This window comes from Vulpes lagopus, chromosome 15 (genome assembly GCF_018345385.1).
Source record: "Vulpes lagopus strain Blue_001 chromosome 15, ASM1834538v1, whole genome shotgun sequence".
In the NCBI taxonomy this organism is placed as follows: Eukaryota; Metazoa; Chordata; class Mammalia; order Carnivora; family Canidae; genus Vulpes; species Vulpes lagopus.
In genome coordinates, this window is record NC_054838.1 from 22,846,116 (window position 1) to 22,868,968 (window position 22,853).

At 43.8% G+C, this 22,853-nt stretch overlaps 1 protein-coding gene across 5 annotated transcripts; it reads left to right on the forward strand.

The window, feature by feature from the left end:
- The first annotated feature begins 7,337 nt into the window (after positions 1 to 7,337).
- TRIM21 (tripartite motif containing 21) lies at positions 7,338 to 16,872 on the forward strand. Of its 5 annotated transcripts, XR_005983973.1 has the most exons (9): positions 7,365 to 7,414; positions 8,019 to 8,256; positions 8,423 to 8,877; positions 9,365 to 9,460; positions 10,504 to 10,734; positions 12,691 to 12,713; positions 13,344 to 13,444; positions 13,689 to 14,574; positions 15,335 to 16,872. XR_005983973.1 is itself a non-coding variant. In XM_041730800.1 (8 exons), the coding sequence occupies exons 3-8, from the start codon at positions 8,470 to 8,472 to the stop codon at positions 14,237 to 14,239; spliced, it is 1,410 nt and encodes a 469-aa protein (XP_041586734.1). In that variant the 5' UTR covers positions 7,365 to 7,414; positions 8,019 to 8,256; positions 8,423 to 8,469; the 3' UTR covers positions 14,240 to 16,872. The 5 variants fall into 5 exon arrangements, 4 of the variants coding, with proteins under 4 accessions (XP_041586735.1, XP_041586734.1, XP_041586737.1 ...); XM_041730800.1 differs by having other exon boundaries at positions 13,689 to 16,872; XM_041730803.1 differs by having other exon boundaries at positions 10,555 to 10,734; positions 13,689 to 16,872.
- The last annotated feature ends 5,981 nt before the right edge of the window (positions 16,873 to 22,853 follow it).

Consider the following 22,853-nt stretch of genomic DNA (forward strand, 5'->3'; position numbering starts at 1 on the left):
TACTGATTAGCCACATGACTATGGGCAAATTTCTTAACCTCTCTGTCCTAATGTTCTGACCTATAAAACATAATAAAAGTACTACTCTCATTGACTTTTGGCAAGGTTAAATAAGTTCATCAGGAAATCATAATCTGTTCAATGTTAATTATGATCATCTGTTACATATCTGACTGCCTTCTTGACTTAGGATGAGATGGAAATTGACCCCTCCATACTGGCTCAAACTAGTCAGAATATGCTGTTTCAAGGGAGGTTTGGTCACACACCTGAACCCCAGGCTGAGGCAGAGTCCATCCCTGTGCCTGTCTTTGCCCCAAAATCAAAGCTGCACACTAGGATGCAGGAAATCAGCCCAATTCAACCTGTCCTACCAAGAAGCCTCTGCAGGTGAACCTGGGGATTTACCTATAGTTCATTTTGCCCAGATTTTGGCTAGTTAATTGAACATTGAGAAGGAGCAAGGTTTCCTGTATCATGAGGTAACCATGTTGCTTAGCCCAGAACAGTAAGAAATGATCTAGCTCAAAAGATGGCATTGACTGATGTAAAAGGAACTCATTACAGATGCCCACCCAAGCCTATTATAAGAAAAGGAATCAGCAAAGGCCTTGAAGTAACACTCACCTCTCAGGATTTGGAAAGACCAGAGGATTGTTGCCTGCCCTAAACGGAGACTGTTCAGTGCCACCCAAAGGCAGAAATGCTGATACAGGCTGACACCACAAGGTTCTGTACTCCACCTCCTCACTCTGGACCCCAGCTTTGACCCTCCAGTGCCAGGACTCACCATTGCTCCAGAGTGTGTGTCTCTTCTCATCTGTTTCTCTGTTTGTAAAAAGCATTTTTTTTTTGGCTGTTTCAATAAAGACCAATATTTTTATAATCTTCATAGTAGAAGTAGGGGAATAACTGGTCTTCTGGGATCCAAGTGCAAATCCAAGGTATTTTCATAGTTGAACTTTCTGAACCCCTTGAGTGCTGCCAGGCAGCTCTGGGACTTGGAAAGAAACATCAAGAAGTACATCCTGATGATTTTTCTTGGGGGGATCAGAAGAATACTAAGTTGCCCCATACAGAGCACCTGCCATTCCCAAAGAGCCATCCCCATGAATAGCCTGGTGACAGATGGAGGCAAGTGGGGATTAAGAGGATAGTTAGAGACCAGGACACACAACTGTCCTGTTGTAGCACCAGGGACCATGAGGAATATCTATCTCTGGACAGAATAAGCATAAGTTCTTTCCAAATCCTGCTAAAGAGAAACCAGATAGTGTAGCCAAAAAGATGTGCATGACTGCTTTATACATGAGGAGCATGCTAGAGAGGAAAAAAGTTCTCTAACTTTTTGCCTGTACCTAGGGAATGAAGGTGGTTGAAAATGAAGCTGTAATGATGAAGCCATGTCTTTCCTCATAATACCTTTAGAGGTCACATATCAAGCATGTTGTAGCAGAAAAGCTGAGATCTATTTCAAGTATCAATTGTGTGATAATGAGCAAATTAACCCCTTGAGCCTTTTATGCTTCACTTATAAACAAGGAAAAATAGTTATTTTGTAAGATTGTTAGAATTAGGCTAGCCTATAAAGGCACTCAGAAAAGGACTTGGCATATCATATAAGCTCCATATGAGCTCCTTTCCCTTCCAGTAGGAAATCGAGAAGAGGCTTCAAAAATGTCTGGACTCCCTTACCTTGCCCATTTACAGATCACATCTCTCATACAACATTGGGTGGGGTGGGGGGGCAGTTCAAATAAACTTTTTATTTGGGGATACATTTAGATTTACAAAAGATTTACAAAGATAGTGTAGTTTCTATGTATCTTTCCCCTAGCTTCCTTAATGTTAACAACTCACATAAACATGGTACATTTGTCAGAACTAAGGAATTAATAATGGTACATTGCTATTAACTAAAGTCCAGATTTTATTTGGATTTTGACAGCTTTTCCATTAGTATCTATTTTTTGGTCCTGGATCCAGTGCAGGGACCCACACTGCAATTAGTCATCCTGTCTCCTTAGTTTCTTCTGGGCTGTGCAGTTTCTCAGGTTTTTTTTCTTGGTTTTCATGACCTTGATATTCTTGAAAAAAGAGTTATTATGGTAAAAGTCAGAGGATTTAATTCACTAACTTCAGCCATCACCTCTTCCTTTCTCTCCAGCATGGAGAAGACAATGTAAAGGTAACAGGTTATGCTGCAGGATGTCCTGATTCCTCTTTATTCCATTCCAGGTTCCTGCATATTTGAAAACAGGACATTTCAAGGTTGTGTCTGAAGCCATTAGCGGTTCCTAAGGTTTTTCTGGTGGGTTTCCCAATTCAGAGATCAAACTCTGTCCTCCATGGGCTGCACCCCAATACAACGCTTTCCCATACATATCACCCAACTCCTTTTATTCATCCAATGAAATTTTAGAAAATTTTCAGGTTCTTGTGTTTCAGGCTCTAAAAGGCAAAGAGATAATTTTTAATGGATTAACTATGTTGACATATGGACATCTTTCTGATGAAATTATTTCTTTAGCTTTTCTAGCTTTGCATTCCAGGATGTGTTCTTTGCCTTAAAACTAGAAAATGCCAGATTCTCTCTCAAATCCGGGATGGGAGGGAAGATGATAAATGGAAGTAGATGGATGAAACCTAAGACAAATTCCACCTCTTTGTGAGAGACTGCTCCCGGTTCTATTCATTCTAAAATCTACATTATTCCCCAAATGAATGAGACCATATAATGTTTGTCCTTCTCCGATTGACTTCTTTCACTCAGCATAATACCCTCCAGTTCCATCCATGTGGAAGCAAATGGTGGGTATTTGTCGTTTCTAATGGCTGAGTAATATTCCATTGTATACATAAACCACATCTTCTTTATCCATTCATCTTTCGATGGACACCTAGGCTCCTTCCACAGTTTGGCTATTGTGGACATTGCTGATAGAAACATCGGGGTGCAGGTGTCCCGGCGTTTCACTGCATCTGTATCTTTGGGGTAAATCCCCAGCAGGGCAATTGCTGGGTGGTAGGGCAGGTCTATTTTTAACTCTTTGAGGAACCTCCACACAGTTTTCCAGAGAGGCTGCACCAGTTGACATTCCCACCAACAGTGCAAGAGGGGTCCCCTTTCTCCACATCCTCTCCAACATTTGTGGTTTCTTGCCTTGTTAATTTTCCCCATTCTCAGTGGTGTGAGGTGATATCTCATTGTGGTTTTGATTTGTATTTCCTGGTCTCATTCATTTGGGGAATATAAAAAATAGTGAAAGGGAATAAGGGGGAAAGGAGAAAAAATGAGTCGGAAATATCAGAAAGGGAGACAGAACATGAAAGACTCCTAACTCTGGGAAAAAAACTAGGGGTGGTGGAAGGGGAGGTGGGCGGGGGTGGGGGTGACTGGGTGATGGGCACTGAGGTGGGCACTTGATGGGATGAGCACTGGGTGTTATTCTATATGTTGGCAAATTGAACACCAATAAAAAATAAATTTATAAAAATAAAATAAAATAAAATCTACATTACCCAATAGTCTTTAAAATAATTCACAATATTGTGGTTCCTCTATTCACTGTGCTTTACCTAGAGAGTAATCAGACACCAATCCTATTCTGTAGCAATTTATGCCTCTGAAAGAAAGTAAAGCACATGTAAAAACTAAAATGGACTCTAACAGACAAGAGAGGACTAGAAAAGTCTTTATGTAAAGAAGATGGCATTTGAGTTGAGACTAAGAAGAGTTGGCCTTATTTTTATAGAAATAAAGGCTTGCCAGAACTGTGGTTAAGATCACTTTATATGGTAATAAACAGGGCTTAAACCCCTTATGACTAAACTAGATACCCTGTGCCAGGTACCTAGACTCTAAATGCATCAATTGTAATTAGTAATAATCCAGGTAAACAAGATCACCCACCCTGTGGATATTGATCAGCCTCTGCCCCAGTGACCTGTTGCCATTCAGTGGGCTCCCATACAAGAGTCCATATCAGGAGAAGTAAACAGAGAAGCCTTAGTGAGGGGAAACCCTTACTCAGGTACAGCCTCTACCCTTGCTGCTCTGGACCGATACATACAAGGCCAACTCTGAGCCTGATTTTTCACTATTTCTAGGAGAATCTAGACAGTCTTCTAGTGGCACATTAGTTGTCTTGAACCAACAGCAGTTCATCCTCACAAAACATCTGGTAATATTCCAAAGACAGATTCACTTTCCTACACTGCTTCTGCCAGCACCACCGTTTCTAGACTTACAACATCAGGACATCCCAACGACATCACCTGCAACCGAGGAACTGATTTTGCAATCAAAGAATTCTGATAATGGTAAAGAAGATGTGGTTTATGTATACAATGGAATATTACTCAGCAATTAGAAACGACAAATACCCACCATTTGCTTCGACGTGGATGGAACTGGAGGGTATTATGCTGAGTGAAATAAGTCAATCGGAGAAGGACAAACAGTGTATGTTCTCACTCATTTGGGGAATATAAATAATAGTGAAAGGGAATATAAGGGAAGGGAGAAGAAATGTGTGGGAAATATCAGGAAGGGAGACAGAACATAAAGACTCCTAACTCTGGGAAACGAACTAGAGGTGGTAGAAGGGGAGGAGTGCGGGGGGTGGGGGGGAATGGGTGGCGGGCACTGAGGGGGACACTTGACGGGATGAGCACTGGGTGCTTTTCTGTATATTGGTAAATGGAACACCAATAAAAATTAATTTATTAAAAAAAAAGAATTCTGATAATGGGATTGTCCTATGGAATGCATAGGTCTCATACAGTATACCATCAGCCAGAAAAAGCCCAATAAGAGTATGAAATGCCCTGCTGAAGACACAGGTATGATACCAGTTTGGAAACCCTATGGTTCCCTATAGGAACCCTATGAGATAGGAAGGTTATCCCACAAATTCTGGTAAGTGATTAAAATGAACTAATATATGGTGGCTTTTTTTTTTCATATCCACTATATATACACACACTTCAGAGAATCTAGGGCAGGGAGGTAGAAGTGGCCCCTATCACCATCAGACTAGGAACTCCTTTACAGAACACTTTCTTTCCATCCCTTAACATACGGCTCAGCCCTAAGGTCTGGGAGAAGACCTTCTACCAGAGTAGGTAGCAAACCTGGTTCTAATAAATTGGAATTTACAACTATCCCCCAGCTCCGTGGGGCTTCTTCAGCCACTGATGAAATAGGCAGAGGATGGGGTTTCTATACTGACTGGAGTGACCTATTCCTATTACCAAGGAGAATTTAAGTGGCTGGTACATAATCGGGCAATAACGACTATGCCTAAAACCCAAAATATACATTGGAGATATTCCTAGTAATGACTGCCTCATGACAATGGCCAGTGAATTAAAGACAGGGACATTGATACTGATCCTTCAAGAATGATTTGGATGACTCATCAGGAAAAGAACACTGAAGTACTAACCTGCTGGCAGTGAATGAAGGGAATTTGGAATGAGTGGTACCTTTGGTTTCATGGCCAATACCAAGGTGGGAACTGTTGCAGCATGCATGTGTTATATTAATCGATTTTGTATGTATATTACTGAACAGGTACCAAAGCAACCCTGTGGTGTGTGTATTAATACCTTTAATATATAAGTAAACTGAAGCTCAGAGAGATGGCATGTGACTGGTAAATAGCAGGGTTAGCCCTGAATCCATGTCTGCCCCATCATGAGGTCTATGTTCTTTTCTACCACACCCACCAGCTGGCTTACTCAGTGCCTATAGGAATGAGCGAGGGCAGTGATGTGAGGCAGACTCATTTTCTGAGTGTCTGCAAATTCATATATAGGTCTCTTCTTCCTTTGATTTTTTTTGTACTGTTTCCACTTTGCTTTCTGGAACTATGTTCCTGGAATCAAATCAGTACAGTGATACAATTTGAATATTAGAGGTCACTTGATAACCATCTACTTACAAATTCTCTTAAAAACAGAATTGGAAAAAAAAAACAGAATTGGAAATTTGAAAGAAAGATGAAGTATCTTTAGGTTTCCTAAATCTATAGAAAACATTAAGCAAAGTTCAACTGATTTTTTATCTTAAGGTATACAGGGACAAAAATAAATATGTCTGAGTTGGAAGGAATTGAGAATTCTAGTCTCCTCGCCCTTCCTTGTTTCTTGTTCCTCCTCACAGTCTCTGCTTGAGCTGAGGCAGCCTGTTATCTCTGGGCTGTCACTAAAATGACAGTCTTCCCTGGACCTTTAACTCTCATGCACGTCTTACTATGTCTCAAGTCATTTTACTCCATTCAGACTCAATGCCCTCTCCTGGAATGTGAGTTTAACATCTCCTAAATCACTAAATTGTTATGTGGCTTAAATATGTAACCTGACACAGTAACAGTATTCACAAGAGTCAAAAGATGGAAGTCACCCAAGTGTCCATTCACAGATGAATGGATAAACAAAATGCATATACAAACACTGGAACATTATTCAGCCTTTAAAAGGAAGGAAACCCTGTCACATGCTACAACATGGATGAACCTTGAGGACCTTTTAAGTGAAATAAGTCACAAAACAACAAATACTATATGATTCCACTTACGTTGGGGGCACCTAAAGAAGTCAAATTCGTAGAGACAGAAAATTGAATGATAGCTGCTGGGTGCTGAGGGAACGTACTGTTTAACAGGTAACAGAATTTCAGTTTGGCAAGATGAAACAAGTCCTATGAGTGGTGCGGATGGTGATACAATGATGTGAATGCATTTAATGCCACTGAACTATATACTTAAAAATTGTTACAATGGTAAATTTTGTTACATATGTTTTACCATAATTAAAAAAAAAAAAAAACTCAGAAAAATCCCTAGCTCAGTGACAAGTACACCGTTGGTGCCTAATAAATGTCAATTCTCTTCTTACCATTCACTGGTATACACCTGCCTTGGGATCATGCTGTATATAAATCCCTCACCAGCTGATGTTAAAAGACTATCAAGCCTTTCCTGAAAAGGGCCTGTTTCTGGAAGCAGAGGGTGACAGGTAAGGGAGAGCTCCAGGCACGTTGTCGCCATCCCTCCCTCCCTAACTCCCTGAGAGCAGCTCCCACTCGTGGGCGTCGCCCAGCACGTAGGTGTGGAGCGATGACGACCAGTGTCCAAGGAGGCAGCGTGACCCCTCCATCGTGGATGCGATATTTTCTTGATTGACCCCGAGGACCTGGGAGGGGACGCGAAGCCTGGACTTGACGCTGCGGAGCTCGGGCCTGCTGCCAGCCTGGGGCTCCCGAGCCGCCCCGCCTGCTCCCCCGCCCCTCGCGCCACCCTCTCCGCCCGCTCCCCGCCCCTCGGCCCACCCCCTTCGGACACGCCTCTGACGGGAAATCGAAAGTGAAATAGGGAGCCTGCCGCCGGCTGCTGAAAGCCCTGAAAAGGTGAGTGACTCGCCCCGACCCGAGAGCCCCCGCCCTGGCTGGGGGACCTCTCCCCCCTGCCCCGGACCCGAGGCCCCTCCCATCTAGTCCTGGCCCCTGGGGCCTGCAGTCCCGGTTCCCCCAGGGCTAGCCCAGCCCCAGCCCCAACCCCAGCAGTTCCTCCCGGGCTGGCAGCCTGCCTGGGACGGGGCCCCAAATGTGAACGTGACACCCAAGCCCCCGGGGGCGCTGCCCTAAGCGGGGGGCACCGGGGCAGAAACCTAGCCCAGCCCGGAGTGTAGTCCGGGCACTCCCCTGGACACTTCTCCTCTGGGGGTGAGAGGGGGCAGGACAGTTTCAGATGCTAGAAACCTGTGGGTCTGTGCCCCAGAGGCAATGAAGCCAGCTACCAGGTTCCCAGAAGGGAGAGGAGAGCCCAGGGAGTGCTCAAGCACGTGTTTATGTGCGCATATAAACATATACAGGTACCCATATGCACACATATACCTGCAGGTATATGTACATACAGACAGGTATATAGAAATATATTCTTATGTATATAATCACAGATATAGAAGTAACTCCTGTGATTATTGCGCAAATAATGAAGATATTTTCAAAGCAGGTAGCACCTCTCTGGCTTATGGAGTGTACAGAGTACATGGTCCCTGTCATACAGATGAGCTGCTCAGCAGAGGACTGGTGACCTGAGAGGGCAGAGAATGGACAGGAAAAGCCTGGGACAGAGGATGAAGCAGAGAGGGCCATGATGAAAATAGAGTTATAAACAGTTTTATCTCTGAAGTTCTCAACAACATTCACCGTTTCTTTGGGGGACTCAGTTTCCCCTTCTGTCTGACTAGGTAAGTGGATGAGACTAGAGAGGAGAAGCTCTTATTGTTCAAGTTAATGTTCTGGTGTTGTTTTCACCCCTTCCACTTCACTGTTCCTCGTGTTTTCCTTTGGATTGTTTTTCTTCTCACACAACCCTTCTCTTCTGCTCATTTCCCTCTCTCCTCTCCCCACCAGGCTACCCCAGGATCTCCACAGTGCTGCTTACTAAGAACATCACCCCTATGGCTGCAGCAATGCCCTTGGCAATGATGTGGGAGGAGGTCACATGCCCTATCTGCCTGGATCCTGTAGTGGAGCCTATGAGCATTGACTGTGGCCACACCTTCTGCCACAAATGCATCTCTGAGGTCGGGAAAGATGGTGGCGGCGTCTGTCCTGTGTGTCAGCACACCTTCTTGCTCCGAAACCTCCGGCCCAATTGGCCACTGGCTAACGTGGTGGACAACCTTAAACAAATTGGCCAGAATGCCAATGAAGTCACACAGAGGGAATGGTGTCAGGTACATGGAGAGAGACTGCACCTGTTCTGTGAGGAAGATGGGAAGATCCTCTGCTGGGTATGTTCCCAGTCCCAGAACCACCGTAACCACAAAACGGTCCCTGTCGAGGAGGCTGCTCAGGAATACCAGGTAAGGACTTAGCACAGAGGCCTGACCAAGTAGAAGGGAGCTGGGTCCCTGCTTGGGGTTTTGTTGTCCAGAGTGAGGGAGGCAAAGTCACCTGTGTAGTTGCAGGGTTGGGAAAAGGAAGGGGTCTCCCACCTTCCAGGTCTAATTGAAGCAGAGAACTGCAAGCTCAGCACAGCTTTCTCATTCCCCAGGACCAGGGAGTATGCTTGGGAAAACGCTGCAAGGATCACACTTCCTTGTGGCCTTCTGGTTAATTAGGAATGAGGAATGCTCCAACTCCACACCACCACCTCCAGCAGCGTGGCTGTGTTTTGTAAGAAACCTCAGGCTTTTGCCAAAGTCTTCCCATCCCCAGAATCTCTATCCCAATCAGACTGTAGTCTTCCCTCTTTCTCTGCACTCAAGTTTTTCAAAGAACCAGCATGTCTTCATGGCGCCTCACCCTACTTCTTGGACTGGTCGGGCGCTAACCTACCTCTCTCTGCAGGAAAAGCTTAAGGTGGCATTAAATAAACTGAGAAAAGAACAAAAGTTGGCTGAGGAGTTGGAAGTGAATACTGCAATGAAGAGAGCAGCCTGGAAGGCAAGTGTTGTGCTCCAAAGGGAATCTCAGGTCAGAAGCCAGGGCAGAGTCCAGGGCCCCAGACTCAAACCCTAAGCATTGCCCATCTGAGGAGTGATAATATATCTCACTCACCATGAACCAGCTGTCCTCTAGGTCTCTTGATAGAGGGGAATAAAAAGGAGAGAGCTCAGATCAGATAGCAAAATCAAGAGTCTTAGGAGAAGGTGCCATACCCTTAGGAGAGGTACAAGCCATACCCTAAAGCTCCTGCTCCTTAAGCCTAGTCTTAAAACATAACAGCACCTTTGCCTCCGTGTCTGGTCAGTGGTCTCTCAGGAGAGATGCCCAATGGCTAGGCCTGTCAGGAAATGACAAGGGCTGTGAGGTACAGACTTAAGGGAACAATCCAGGTCAGACATAGGCAGCTATCTGGTCATGCTGGTTTTTCTGACTGTGTTCAGATCACTAGTCCAAAGTAGGATGGAGAATAAAGCTTGTTCTGTATCTGTAAGGGCATGGAGGGAACTCATGGCCAATAGAGCCCAGAAAAGAAGATTTGGGATCAGAGAAGGGTGAGTCAGGCTGTGGTGGCAAAAGGAGTCATCCTGTGCCATCGGTGACCTTCCAGTCACTAACAGAAGAGCAGCCAAGATTATCCCCAAAACTCCTTTTCCTCAGGCCTGGGGAACAGTGTTATGAGCCTGTGTTTGGATGGTTGTTGTGGTGGGGACAGGTGTTACTCTCTCAGGAACTCACTGAGATATGAAGACAGATTTGGGCACATCGAGGTGCAGACTGGGTTTTGAAAGAGGCTGTAGAAAGTCGATAGCATAGGTCAATGCAGCTGTGGTTGTAGGACAGCCCCAGTGTGCCCCACCATAATCCCATTTCACTCTTAGCCCAGAAGCCTCACCCACTTCCTGCCCTAGCAAAATAGTGTATGTTTGCTCTCAGACCCAGAGTGGTGAGTCTACGGGGAATAGAAATGGAAATGACCACCTCCGTTCCCCAGGCTTAGGGGATTTTGACAAAATCATCCTCTCTTTCCATGGACACCAAAGAGTCAGGTTGAGAAACACAAACGGAGGATTCACGCAGAATTTGTACAGCAGATAAACTTCCTGGCTGCGGAGGAACAGAGGCAAATGCAGAGGCTAGACGTGGAGGAGAGGGAGCAGCTGAGAATCCTAGGGGAGACAGAGGCCATGCTGGCCCAGAAGACCCAAGCCCTGCAGGAGCTGGTTGTGGAGCTGGAGAGGAGGAGCAAGGGCTCACCCCTAGAGCTGCTGCAGGTGAGCCACCCTCTTCTCTGAGGCTCCTGGAGGAACTGAAAAATGGCTAGAGCTCCCTGATGCTGCCAACAGCAAGTAGAAACCCTGTCCCTGGAATTCAGACCCATGAGTAGTTTGCATTCAAGCCACAGAATGGTGCAGATTTAGGAGGAAATATTCCTTGCAGCAATTGAAAAGAATAGGCATCCCCAGCAAGAACCTGCTCTAACACATACTAGGCCCACAACCTTGAGAAAGTTCCTAACCTTTCGGAGTCAAATTTCTTATATGTTAAATGGATATTATTACATCTCTCAAAGGATTTTTGTGAGGATTAAATGAGAGAAACCACAAAACCTTCTACGTGAGCCTTTGGCCATGGGAACGTTCTCATACATGTAACTGAAAATACAGCACTAGAAATTAAAAGACAGTAGCCCGGCCCCAGCCCTGCCACCAATCCTTTCCATAATTTTAGGTCAAGTTTGTTCCTTTTCCTAGACCTACTTTCTCCATTTGTGAAACGAGGGGGAGGGAGTGGACTGAATAACAAGGATTCCCCAGACATTAGTCACTGATATATCATCTTCACACTTTCTGCCACTTCTGTGCACTACCCAAATCCTGTTAGCGTGGTTTCTTTTTTTTTTAAGATTTTATTTATTTATTCATGAGACACAGAGAGAGGTAGAGATAGGCAGAGGGAGAAGCAGGCTCCCTGCAGGGAGCCCCATGTGGGACTCCATCCCAGGACCCCGGATCACAACCTGAGCCAAAGGCAGACACTCAACCACTGAATCACCCAGGTGCCCCAGAATGTTGTTTTCTTGACATTGTCTTACACTTTCATTGGAAGAAATTTAGCTTAAAAGGAAATTTGTCCTAAGCAACAGTAGCCAAGAAATCATGTGTTGATCTGTTACTGATTTTTTTCTATTTTCATGACAACGGCTCTTTCTTAAATAGCACATATGACATGCCTCGGTCTATTCGATCTGTCACAACAATGCAGTGAGATGGGTGCTGTTATCCTCGTCTCATAGATGAGAAAACAGAGGGGCAGAGAGGTTGAGAAACTTAGAGACTAAAGCTGAATAACTTGACCAGGTTCACCCAAATAGTAAGAGGCAGAGCTAAAATTAAAATAAGCACATAACTATTTTTTAAAAACTCATCGATGTGTGTTCTACTTAAAATTATCTTGCATCCCCTAATATGTTTGCCTTGTTGTGGCAAACTGTTGACCAGAGGGTCTCAAAAGTCCCTTCTGCTTTAACCTTGTACAGTTTTTCTCTTTCAAACCTTTTTGGTGTCTGTGTCAGATGTGGTCATGAAGCCATTGTTTTATTTTTGTTTTTGCCCTTCTCATTCTCTAAATCTTGCTTCTGCCCAACACTGAGCCATGCTTTCTAACACACTCTTGACTGGGCCTAGGACTCTGCCAGTTCCCAGGTGAGGTCTCCCAAGCCCTACAACAGCATATGCTCAAATGATTTAATTTCACATACATGAGAAAGCAGCATTAACTCCAGCATAAAACAGAGCCCTTCCTTCCCAAACAACACAAGCCTGTAAATGAGATAGAGCAGTTCCTGTCCATCTTGACTTGGCCATTCTCGCCCTGTGACTATCTCTGGACCTCAGCCAGGCTGGGCTGCTTGTTCCTTTCCACTCTCTTCCCACTCTTCTACCCATAAAGTCTGAGATTTCTAATATGTCTTCTAAATCAGAGTCCTTAAACTGGTCATCCTTTCCCTGGCTGTAGGTCACACCCATGCTGGTTACTTTTGTTATTCCACAAACATCCACATTCCTTCTCCTCCAAGCTGGGAGAAATATTTCAGGTAATGGCCTAGAGGAATAGAGTAGAACAATGTCCCATGGTCCTCAGGGGGAGCATCACCTCACCCACAGAACTGAGATCTCAACGGTAAACCAGTGATCCAGAATTTACACTCTGTTTTTTTCTCTCCTCAGGAGGTGAAAAGTGTCCTGGGAAGGTAAGGAGAGGTTTTCTTTGTAAGAAGAGGGGGCAGCAGGAAGCATATATACCTGTGGAAAAGGTTGTTGCATTAGAAAGACATGCACTGATATTTTCCCCATTCTCCCTATTCTCAAAGACCCAAAATATTTTCTGGTCTGAGGCTAATTAGTGAAAACATCAGTTGGTGAGTTATCCAAAGTAATTGGACCATAACAGCTTTATGAAGTGAAGCCCCAACAAAAGGGGAAATTCTGTTCAATCTTGAGTCTGCAGCCTGCTAGGACTCTTTCTTTAAAAAAGAATCTAGCTGGTTACAAATCTCCCAGAAAGAGCCATGTGAGACCAGCTGCATGGGCAAGACTCCTTGGGGTTCCTTACAGAAGTAATTCCATCTGTATCAGGTGCCTAACCTGTAAAATGAAACAGAATGTGCTTGCTTGCATCAGGGGGTTTCAGGGGGCCCATGTATCCAGGAGGGCCTGGATAGGAACTATGTCCTATATCTTCTTGCCTCCCACCCCCAAGGATCCTAACACAGGTGCTTATAAATTTGCATTAAATTGTTACCTACAAAGGAGGTTATAGTGTCAGGGCTCAGGAGGGTGGGGCAGGAGATGGAGACAAGGTCTGTAACTGTTTGCCCCAGGACTGAGGCTTGGAACCTGAAGGAGCTGGACATTACCTCCCCGGGTCTGAGGAGTGTGTGCCTCGTGCCAGGGCTGAAGACGATGCTGAGGACGTATGGAGGTGAGACTAGCCCCAGGAGTGTGGGACTGGGGAATGAAGTGGGTGATGAGGGTGGAGAGTGAGTCCCTGGCAGGTCAGGGTAGGTGAGGCAGGGACAGAGAGGTGGTTCCCTCAAAGGTCAGGCCTGAAGGTTATTTTCTCCCACAGTGCGGCTCACGGTCACCCTCATCCTTACCCCCACCACAGGCCCAGGGCTCCTGCTTCCCCTTCCTCTCCCAGCCTGACCATGGGCTTCTCTCTGCAGTACACATCACCCTGGATCCACACACAGCCAATCCGTGGCTCATCCTTTCAGAGGATCGGAGACAAGTGAGGCTTGGAGACAGCCAGCAGGAAGTGCCTGAAAATGAAAGCAGATTTGACATGTATCCCATGGTCCTGGGTGCCCAGTGCTTTGACTCTGGAAAGGCTTACTGGGAGGTAGATGTGAGAGGAAAAGAGGCCTGGGACCTGGGTGTTTGTACAGATTCTGCACAGAGGAAGGGGCACTTTTTGCTCAGCCCTGGGAACGGCTTCTGGACAATTTGGCTGTGGAACAAACAAAAATATGAGGCTGGCACCTGTCCCCAGACTCCCCTCCACCTTCAGGTGCCTCCATGCCAAGTTGGGATCTTCTTGGACTGTGAGGCCCACACAGTCTCCTTCTACAACATCACTGACCATGGCTCCCTCATCTATACCTTCTCTGAATGTGCCTTTGCTGGACCTCTGCGGCCTTTCTTTGGTACTGGTTTTAATGATGCAGGAAGAAACGCAGCACCTCTTGTGCTCTGTCCACTGGAGGTGGGATCGTAGGGATCCGTGGAGCAGTGGTAGCACTCTCTGAACACCGACACTGCCACTGTTGGTGTCTTTCTCAGCCATTGACTCTGCCTCATTTCCCCAGGAACTCTGAACCACTTTGTTTCTGTAGAGGTGTCGGGACACCAGCAAGCAGATTGTGGCAGGGAATTCACTGAAAATCTACATAAAATGACTTTCAACATCAGTATTCCTGCCCTAGATTACTTTGACTCCCTCCATGAAACAAACTACTTATATTGGGCCCAAATCACCTGGATCAACCAAAACATGTCTCTGCCATCTTTATGTGACCCAAGTCTTGTTTTCTCTCCATCTCTAGGCCTTTGGTAAGATCTCTTATACACCTTGCATGGCTTGCAAAGGGGCTTCCTAAATGTATTGGGTCTTGATCTATCACATTCAATCCTTGTTCTTGTATACATTTAGGATTACTGTTCCAACATAAACACATCAGAGCATAAGTAGCTCCATACCTATTTAAAAAAAAAAAAGCAGCCATCCTTTAAAAATAAAGGCTGAATGATGCATGCCTTAGATTTCCACATTACATTTCCAGCCCCTGTACTCCCCCATCCCTACCATGCTCTCCCAACCACGTCCTGTTGATAATGGAGTTGGCCAAAAGGTGTATAAATCTAAATGGAAGGCAAGATGGATTTTTTTATGCCAGTTTGGCTAGGCCATAAGCCCCCAGTTTTTCAATGTTGCTGTGAAGGTATTTTGTAGATGTCATTAAAGTCCATAATTGTTTGACTTTAAGGGAGACTCTCCTGGATAAGGTGGGTAGGCCTAATCCAATCAAGTGAAAGACCTTAAGAGCAGAACTAAAAGTTCACTGAAGATGACCCTCCTACCAATAGCAGCTTCAGCTCCTGCCACAGTTATAGCCTGCCCTTCCTGTTGCCCGGCCCTGTGGATTTAGGACCTGCCTTGCCAAACCCCACAAGTGCATAAGTGAATTCCTTACAATAAATCTCTTCATATTTATCTCCTACCAGTTCTGCTTCTTTGGCGAACTGATTGGTGTGAAGGTCAGAACTGTAGTAACAGTATCACCTGTTGATAGCAAACACTCTTGTGTTTAAGCTTTTACAGTTGGAAGAAGTGCTATACACAGCCCTGAGAGTACAGCTATCCTTCCAGCAACCAGTGTCTAAAATAGAATCTCAGGTGAAGAAGCTGGGAAGATGGCAGAGGAGGAAGACCCTAAGCTCACCTCATCCCATGGATACAACTAGATAACACCCACATCAGTGTAAACAACCCAGAAAATGACCTGAAGACTGGCAAAACAAACCACAAGTAAAGATAGAAAAGAGGCCACATTGACAAGGGTAGGGAAGGGTGGAAATATGTCCAGGAGCTAGATGGACCATGGACCACCCGCAGGAGTAAGGGATCTGCTGGAGCAGAGAAGGGCAAGAAGCAAACTATCACACCAGGGAACCTACACAGGGAAGACCAATCTGCATAACCTTTGGCTTCAATAACTAGAAGGGCTGAATTTTGTCAGTTCTTACAACCAGTGGGACTTAAAGCCTAGAATTTTAAAATTCAGGTGACCTGGCCTTGGGAGAGCCCTGAGGTGACAGGAAGCTGAGTGTCAGACCTTACAGAGCCCCACAAACAGCCCTTGGAGATATAGAATAGAAACAGCCACTTGAAAAACACCTAGGTGAGAGTTTCTCATCTCAGAGCAGGCCACCTCCAGAAGACAACTTTTTAAAGTGCATACCCTGCCCATCACTTTGCAGATCTGCTTTGGCTGGCCTGGTCACTGCCACTGCAGTGGTGGCAGGTCTCATTTCACAAGCAGACCAGCTTGCACCCTTTTAACACCATATACTCCACGTGGGCTGGCCTGGTCCCAGAAGTGGTGGTAGGTCCCATCTTGCTTGCACACTTTGCAAGCATAGTATACTCCACCTCCTCCAATACACTCTTGGCCAGAGCCTGTTCAAACCAGGGCCATGAGCCTGGCAGTGTACAAATAGCCCCAATAAGAGCCAGCACCATTTCAAAGTGACTCCTGCCTTCAGGTGAGGGTAAGATAACCACACATATCAGTCAGATGATCAGTCCCAGCAGCAGGCTATAGGCAGACAGTCAGTCTAATTGCTGGCCCCACCATCTCAGGGCATACCACCAAGAAAGCACAATCTGTAGTTTGGTGCTACTAAATCTCGATTAAATGCATGACCTAACTAAATCGAGGCCCAAGGAGACCCCAGACTGGTTCACTAACACCATAGGGGCCAAACTTTGTCCACAACAGACAAACAGAGCCATTGCAGGGAACTGGACTGAAAGAAAAAGTGGCCAAGACACAGCAGCAGAGCACACATTTACATAGGAAACACCTCTGAAGTGTCCCAGATTCTAGTAAATGGGACAATGCACTGCAGGGTACTACAGGACCTCTTCTTCATAAGGCCATTACTTTCAGGAACAGGAGACCTATTTGATGTGCCTAACAGAGAAAGAAGAAAAGGATGACAAAAGGACAAAAAAAAAAAAAAAAAACATGAAACAAGTAACAAAATGGCAATAAATATATACCTATCAATAATTACTCAGGATGTAAATAACTAAGTGCTCCAATAAAATGACATAGGGTGACAGAATGGATGAAAAAATAAGACCCACCTATGTGTTGCCTACAAAAGACTCATTTCAGACCTAAGAACACATGCAAATTGAAAATGAGGAGAGGAGATGGAGAAACATCATGCAAATGGATATGAAAAGAAAGCCAGGGTAGCAATACTTACACAAAATAGACTTTAAAACAAAGACTAACAAAAGACAAAGGCATGATATGATAAATGGGATGCTTCAACAAGAAGACAGAACAATTGTAAATATATAGTCACCCAACGTGGGAGTACCCATAAACAGTCCATAAACAGTTAATAACAAGCATAAAGAGCTAATCAATCATAATACAATAATAGTTGGGGATTTTAACACTCCACTTACATCAAGGGACATATCACCAAACAGAAAACAAGGAGACAGTGGCTTTTTTTTAATAATAAATTTATTTTTTATTGGTGTTCAATTTGCCAACATACAGAATAACACCCAGTGCTCATCCCGTCAAGTGCCCCCCTCAGTGCCCGCCACCCAGTCACCCCTACCCCCCGCCCTCCTCCCCTTCCACCACCCCTAGTTCGTTTCCCAGAGTTAGGAGTCTTCCATGTTCTGTCTCCCTTTCTGATATTTCCTACCCATTTCTTCTCCCTTCCCCTCTATTCCCTTTCACTATTATTTATATTCCCCAAATGAATGAGACCATATAATGTTTGTCCTTCTCCGATTGACTTATTTCACTCAGCATAATACCCTCCAGTTCCATCCATGGGAGACAGTGGCTTTCAATGACATACTAGATTAGATGGATTTAACAGATATATTCAGAACATTCCATCCTAAAATAGAATATATATTCTTTTCAAGAATACATATTGACACATGGACATTTTCCAAAATAGATCACATAGGAGACCATAAAACAAGTCTCAACAAATTAAGATCAAGGTCACACCATGTATCTTCTCTGACCACAACACTATGAAACTAGAAGGCAACCACACACACACACACACACAAAAAAAAAAAAAGGAAATTGAACATATACATGAAGGTTAAAGAGCATGCTATTAAACAATGAATGGTCAACCAAGAAATCAAAAAATAAAAAGGTGGATAGAAATGAAAATAAAAGCCTTTCAAAACCTCTGGGATATAGCAAAAGTGGGCTAAGAGGAAAACTTATAGCAATAGAGGCCTATCTCAATAAGCAAGAAAAATCCCAAAAAAGCAACCTAACTTACACCTAAAGGATATAGAAAGAAAAGAGCAAACAAGAAAACCCAAAACCAGCAGAAGAAAGGAAATAATAAATGATATAGAAACTAAAACAATAAAGGATCAATGAAATCAGGAGGCTGTCGTAAAGATCAACAAAATTAATAAACCTCTAGCCACACTCATTTTAAAAAATGAAGACAGAGGACTCAATCACAAATGAAAGAGGAGAAATAAGTGACACCACAGAAATAAAGCATTGCAAGAGAATATTATAAAATGTGCTCACAAATTGGACAACCTAGAAGAAATGGATAAATTCCTGGAAACATATAACCTATCAAAATGGAAGTGGGAAGAAACATAAAATTTGAACAGACTGATTACCAGCAGAAACTGAATCAGTACTCCAAAGACTCCCAACAAAAGCCCAGGTTCAGAAGTCTTCATAGGTGACTTCTACCAAATATTTAAGAACAGTTAATACTGGAGGAAGAGGTATGGTGGCAGAAGAGTAGGGGGTCCTTATTTCACCTACTCCTCTGAATTTAGCTAGATAATTATCAAATCATTCTGAACACCTATGAATTCAACTTGAAAAGTAAGAAAAGAATGACTGAAATTCTACAAATAGAAAAGTGACCACTTTTTTTGCAGGGTAAGGGTACAGAAAAGAGAAATGGCAGATGGTGGGGTGGGGGGCAGGGCGGGGCAGGGGGAGGGAACCTACTTTATGCAACTACCAGAAAGTGATTTAGCCCTGGAGCACAAAATCAGGACCTTTAGAAATCCGCTCCAGTAAGAGACTTCCCTACCTGAAGGGTTCTCAGGTAAAGTGGGGTAGAATCCTAGACCGGACAGTGGAGTCTCAAGATCTCTGGAGTCACAAAAACAAAAACAAACCAGAGTGCCTGAGCCAGCAGAGTTTCCAAGCATTGGAGTGGGGAAACCCATTTAGGTTAGCAAGCCCAGGATGAGACTGTCAGCCTGGTTTGTCATAAATCCTGAACTGGCTAATCAGGTGACCACCCTCCATGTAGGGTCCCTGCAAAGGACTTGAATGCAACAACCCTCTGCCTTCCCCTAGGAGGGGCAGAGCAGGTGCATACATGACCCAGCCAATACTCTCCCTGCCAGGGCCCTGCAAAGTGCACCTCCTGGTGTATAAATCGGTGTCCTTCTGCTTTCCACCCCAGGGAGGATCAGAGTGGAGGTGTGCACCATAGGAGTCTGATCTTTCAGCTCTGGGGCAGGAGATTGGGGCATGGGCATTTTTATTTTCACCCTCTAAAGAGGCACAGAAAGCCTTCCGGGAACAAAAGCCACACACAGAAAACAGCTTACACTGAGCCTGGCCCCTGGCAAGGGGTGGTACAACTCCACCCAGGCACAGACACCTGACAACCAGTGCAGTAGGCCCCTCCCCTGGAAGGTCAGCTCGAAGAACAGGTGAACCACAAGTTTACTGACCAGTTTCCAAATTCATTTTATAAGCTGGCATTACCCTGATACCAAAACCAGATAAAGACACCACAAGGGGCAGCCCCAGTGGCTGGGCGGTTTAGCACCACGTTCAGCCCAGAGCCTGATCCTGGAGACCCAGGATCGAGTCCCATGTCGGGCTCCCTGCATGGAGCCTGCTTCTCCTTCTGCCTGTGTCTCTGCCTCTCTCTCTCTCTCTCTCTCTCTCTCTCTCTCTCTCTCTCTCTCTCTCTCATGAATAAATAAATAAAATCTAAAAAAAAAAAGAAATAAAAGAAATTTAAAAAAAGACACCACAAAAGAAGACAACTGCAGGCCAATATCCCTGATTAACATAGATGCAAAACCTCATCAAATTATTACTAAACCAAATCCAACAATACATTTTAAAAAATCACTCAGCATACTCAAGTGGGATTTATTCCCTAGATGCAAGGATAGTTCTGTATTCTCACATTAATCAGCATGATACATCATATCAACAAAAGAAGGGGTAAAAACCAAATGATCATTTCAGCAGATGTCCACTGACCACTTTATTCAACACAGTACTGGAAGTCTTGTCCAGAACAATCAAATAACAAAAAGAAATAAAAGGCACTCAAATTGATTAGAAGTAAAATTTTCACTATTGCAGATGACATGATACTCTATACAGAAAACTCTAAAGACTCTACCAAGAAACTACTGGAACTGATTAATGAATTCAGTGAGGTTAAAGGATACAATATTGATGTACAGAAATCTAGAAATCTGTGCATTTCTATACACCAATAGTGAAGCAGTAGAAAGAAACTAAGGAAACAATCCCATTTACAACAAAAATAAAACACCTAGTAATAAAGAGGTGAAAGACCTGTACTCTGAAAACTATAAAACATTGATGAAAGAAACTGGAGATGACACAAAGAGATTCCATGCCTATGGATTGAAAAAACAAATACTGTTAAAATGTCTGTACTACTCAAAGCAATCTACATATTTAATGTAATCCCTGTCAAAACACAAAGAGCATTTTTCATAGAACCATAAAAATCTTAAAATCTATATGGAATAAAAGACCCCAAATAGACAAAGCAATATAAAAAAAGAAAAAACCGGAGGCATCACAATTCCAGACTTCAAGTTATACTACAAAGCTGTGGTGTGCAAAACAGTATAGTACTGGCACAAAAACAGACACATAGATCAGTGGAATAGAATAGAAAGCCCTGAAATAAACCCACAACTATATGGTCAATTAATCTTTGACAAAGTCGGCAAGAATATGCAAGGGGAAAAGGACGATCTCTTTAACAAATGGTGTTGGGAAAACCAGACAGCTACATGCAAAAGAATGAAACATGACCACTTTCTTTCATCATACATAAAACTGAAAATGAATTATTTAAATGTGAGACCTAAAAATGTGATATCATAAAAATCCTGGAGGAGAACACAGGCAATAAAGGGATAGTATTCAAAATATATTTTAAATTGGGGTGCATGGGTGGCTCAGTTGGTTAAGCATCTAACTCTTGATTTTGGCACAGGTCATGATCTCATAGTTGTGAGACCAAGCTCCACATTGGGCTGGATGCTGAGTGTGGAGCCCACTTAAAATTCTCTCTCCCTCTGCCTCTGCCCCTCCCAGCCCTGCTTTCACATTCTCTCTCTCTCAAAAAAATCACATATATAACTTCTACAACTCAACACACACATAAAAAATCTAATTTAAAATGGACATAAGGGATCCCTGGGTGGCGCAGCGGTTTGGTGCCTGCCTTTGGCCCGGGGCGCGATCTTGGAGACCCGGGATCGAGTCCCACGTCGGGCTCCCGGTGCATGGAGCCTGCTGATCTCCCTCTGCCTGTGTCTCTGCCTCTCTCTGTGTGATTATCAGGAATAAATAAATAAAAATCTTTAAAAAAATAAAAATAAAATGGACATAAGATATGAACAGATATTTCTCCAAATGTCAGATGCCCAATAGACACATGAAAAATTTCTCAACATCATTAGGGATATGCAAATCAAAACCACAATGAGATATCACCTTACACCCATCAATACAGCTAAAATAAAAAACTCAAGTGTTGGCAAGACAATAGAGAACTCTTATAGACTATTGCTGGCAATACAAACTGGTGCAGACATTGTGGAAAACAGTAGAGATTCCTCAAAAAATTAAAAACAGAACTATCCTACAGTCCAGTAATCCACTACTGAGTATTTACCCAAAGTACATGAAAACAATAATTTGATGAGACCTGTACCCCTATGTTTATTGCAGCATTATTTACAGTAGCCAATTTATGGAAGCAGCCCAAGTGTCATCACTATATGAATGGATAAAGATGTAGGTAAATACATACACAAAAAAATATTATTCATCCATTAAAAAGAATGAAATCTTGGCATTTCCAATAACATGGATGGATCTAGAAAGTATAATGCTTACTGAAATAAATTAGTCAGGGAAAGACAAATGCTATGTTATTTCATTCATATGGGGAATTTAAGAAACAAACTAAAGAACAAAAGAGAGAGAGAGAGAGAAGCCAAAGAACAGACTCTTAACTACAGAGAACAAACATGGTTACCATAGGGAAGGTGGGTTGGGGCATGGGTAAAATACATGAACGGGATTAAGAATACACTCATTGTGGAGCACCCTGGTGGCTCAATTGGTTGAGCCTCTGACTCTTGATCTCAGAACTGCAAGTTCAGGCCCCATGTTGGGCTCCACACTGGGCATGGAGCCTACTTAAAAAAATTATAAAAGAAAAATAAACCTGCCCTACAACCCAGCAATTGCACTGCTGGGGATTTACCCCAAAGATACAGATGCAATGAAATGCCGGGACACCTGCACCCTGATGTTTATAGCAGCAATGTCCACAATAGCCAAACTGTGGAAGGAGCCTCGGTGTCCATCGAAAGATGAATGGATAAAGAAGATGTGGTCTAGGGATCCCTGGGTGACGCAGCAGTTTGGCGCCTGCCTTTGGCCCAGGGCGCGATATTGGAGACCCCGGATCGAATCCCACGTCGGGCTTCCGGTGCATGGACCCTGATTCTCCCTCTGCCTATGTCTCTGCCTCTCTCTCTCTCTCTCTCTCTCTGTGACTATCATAAAAAATAATAATAAAAAATAAAAATTAAAAAAAAAAGAAGATGTGGTCTATGTATACAATGGAATATTACTCAGCCATTAGAAATGACAAATACCCACCATTTGCTTCAACATGGATGGAACTGGAGGGTATTATGCTGAGTGAAATAAGTCAATTGGAGAAGGACAAACATTGTATGTTCTCATTCATTTGGGGAA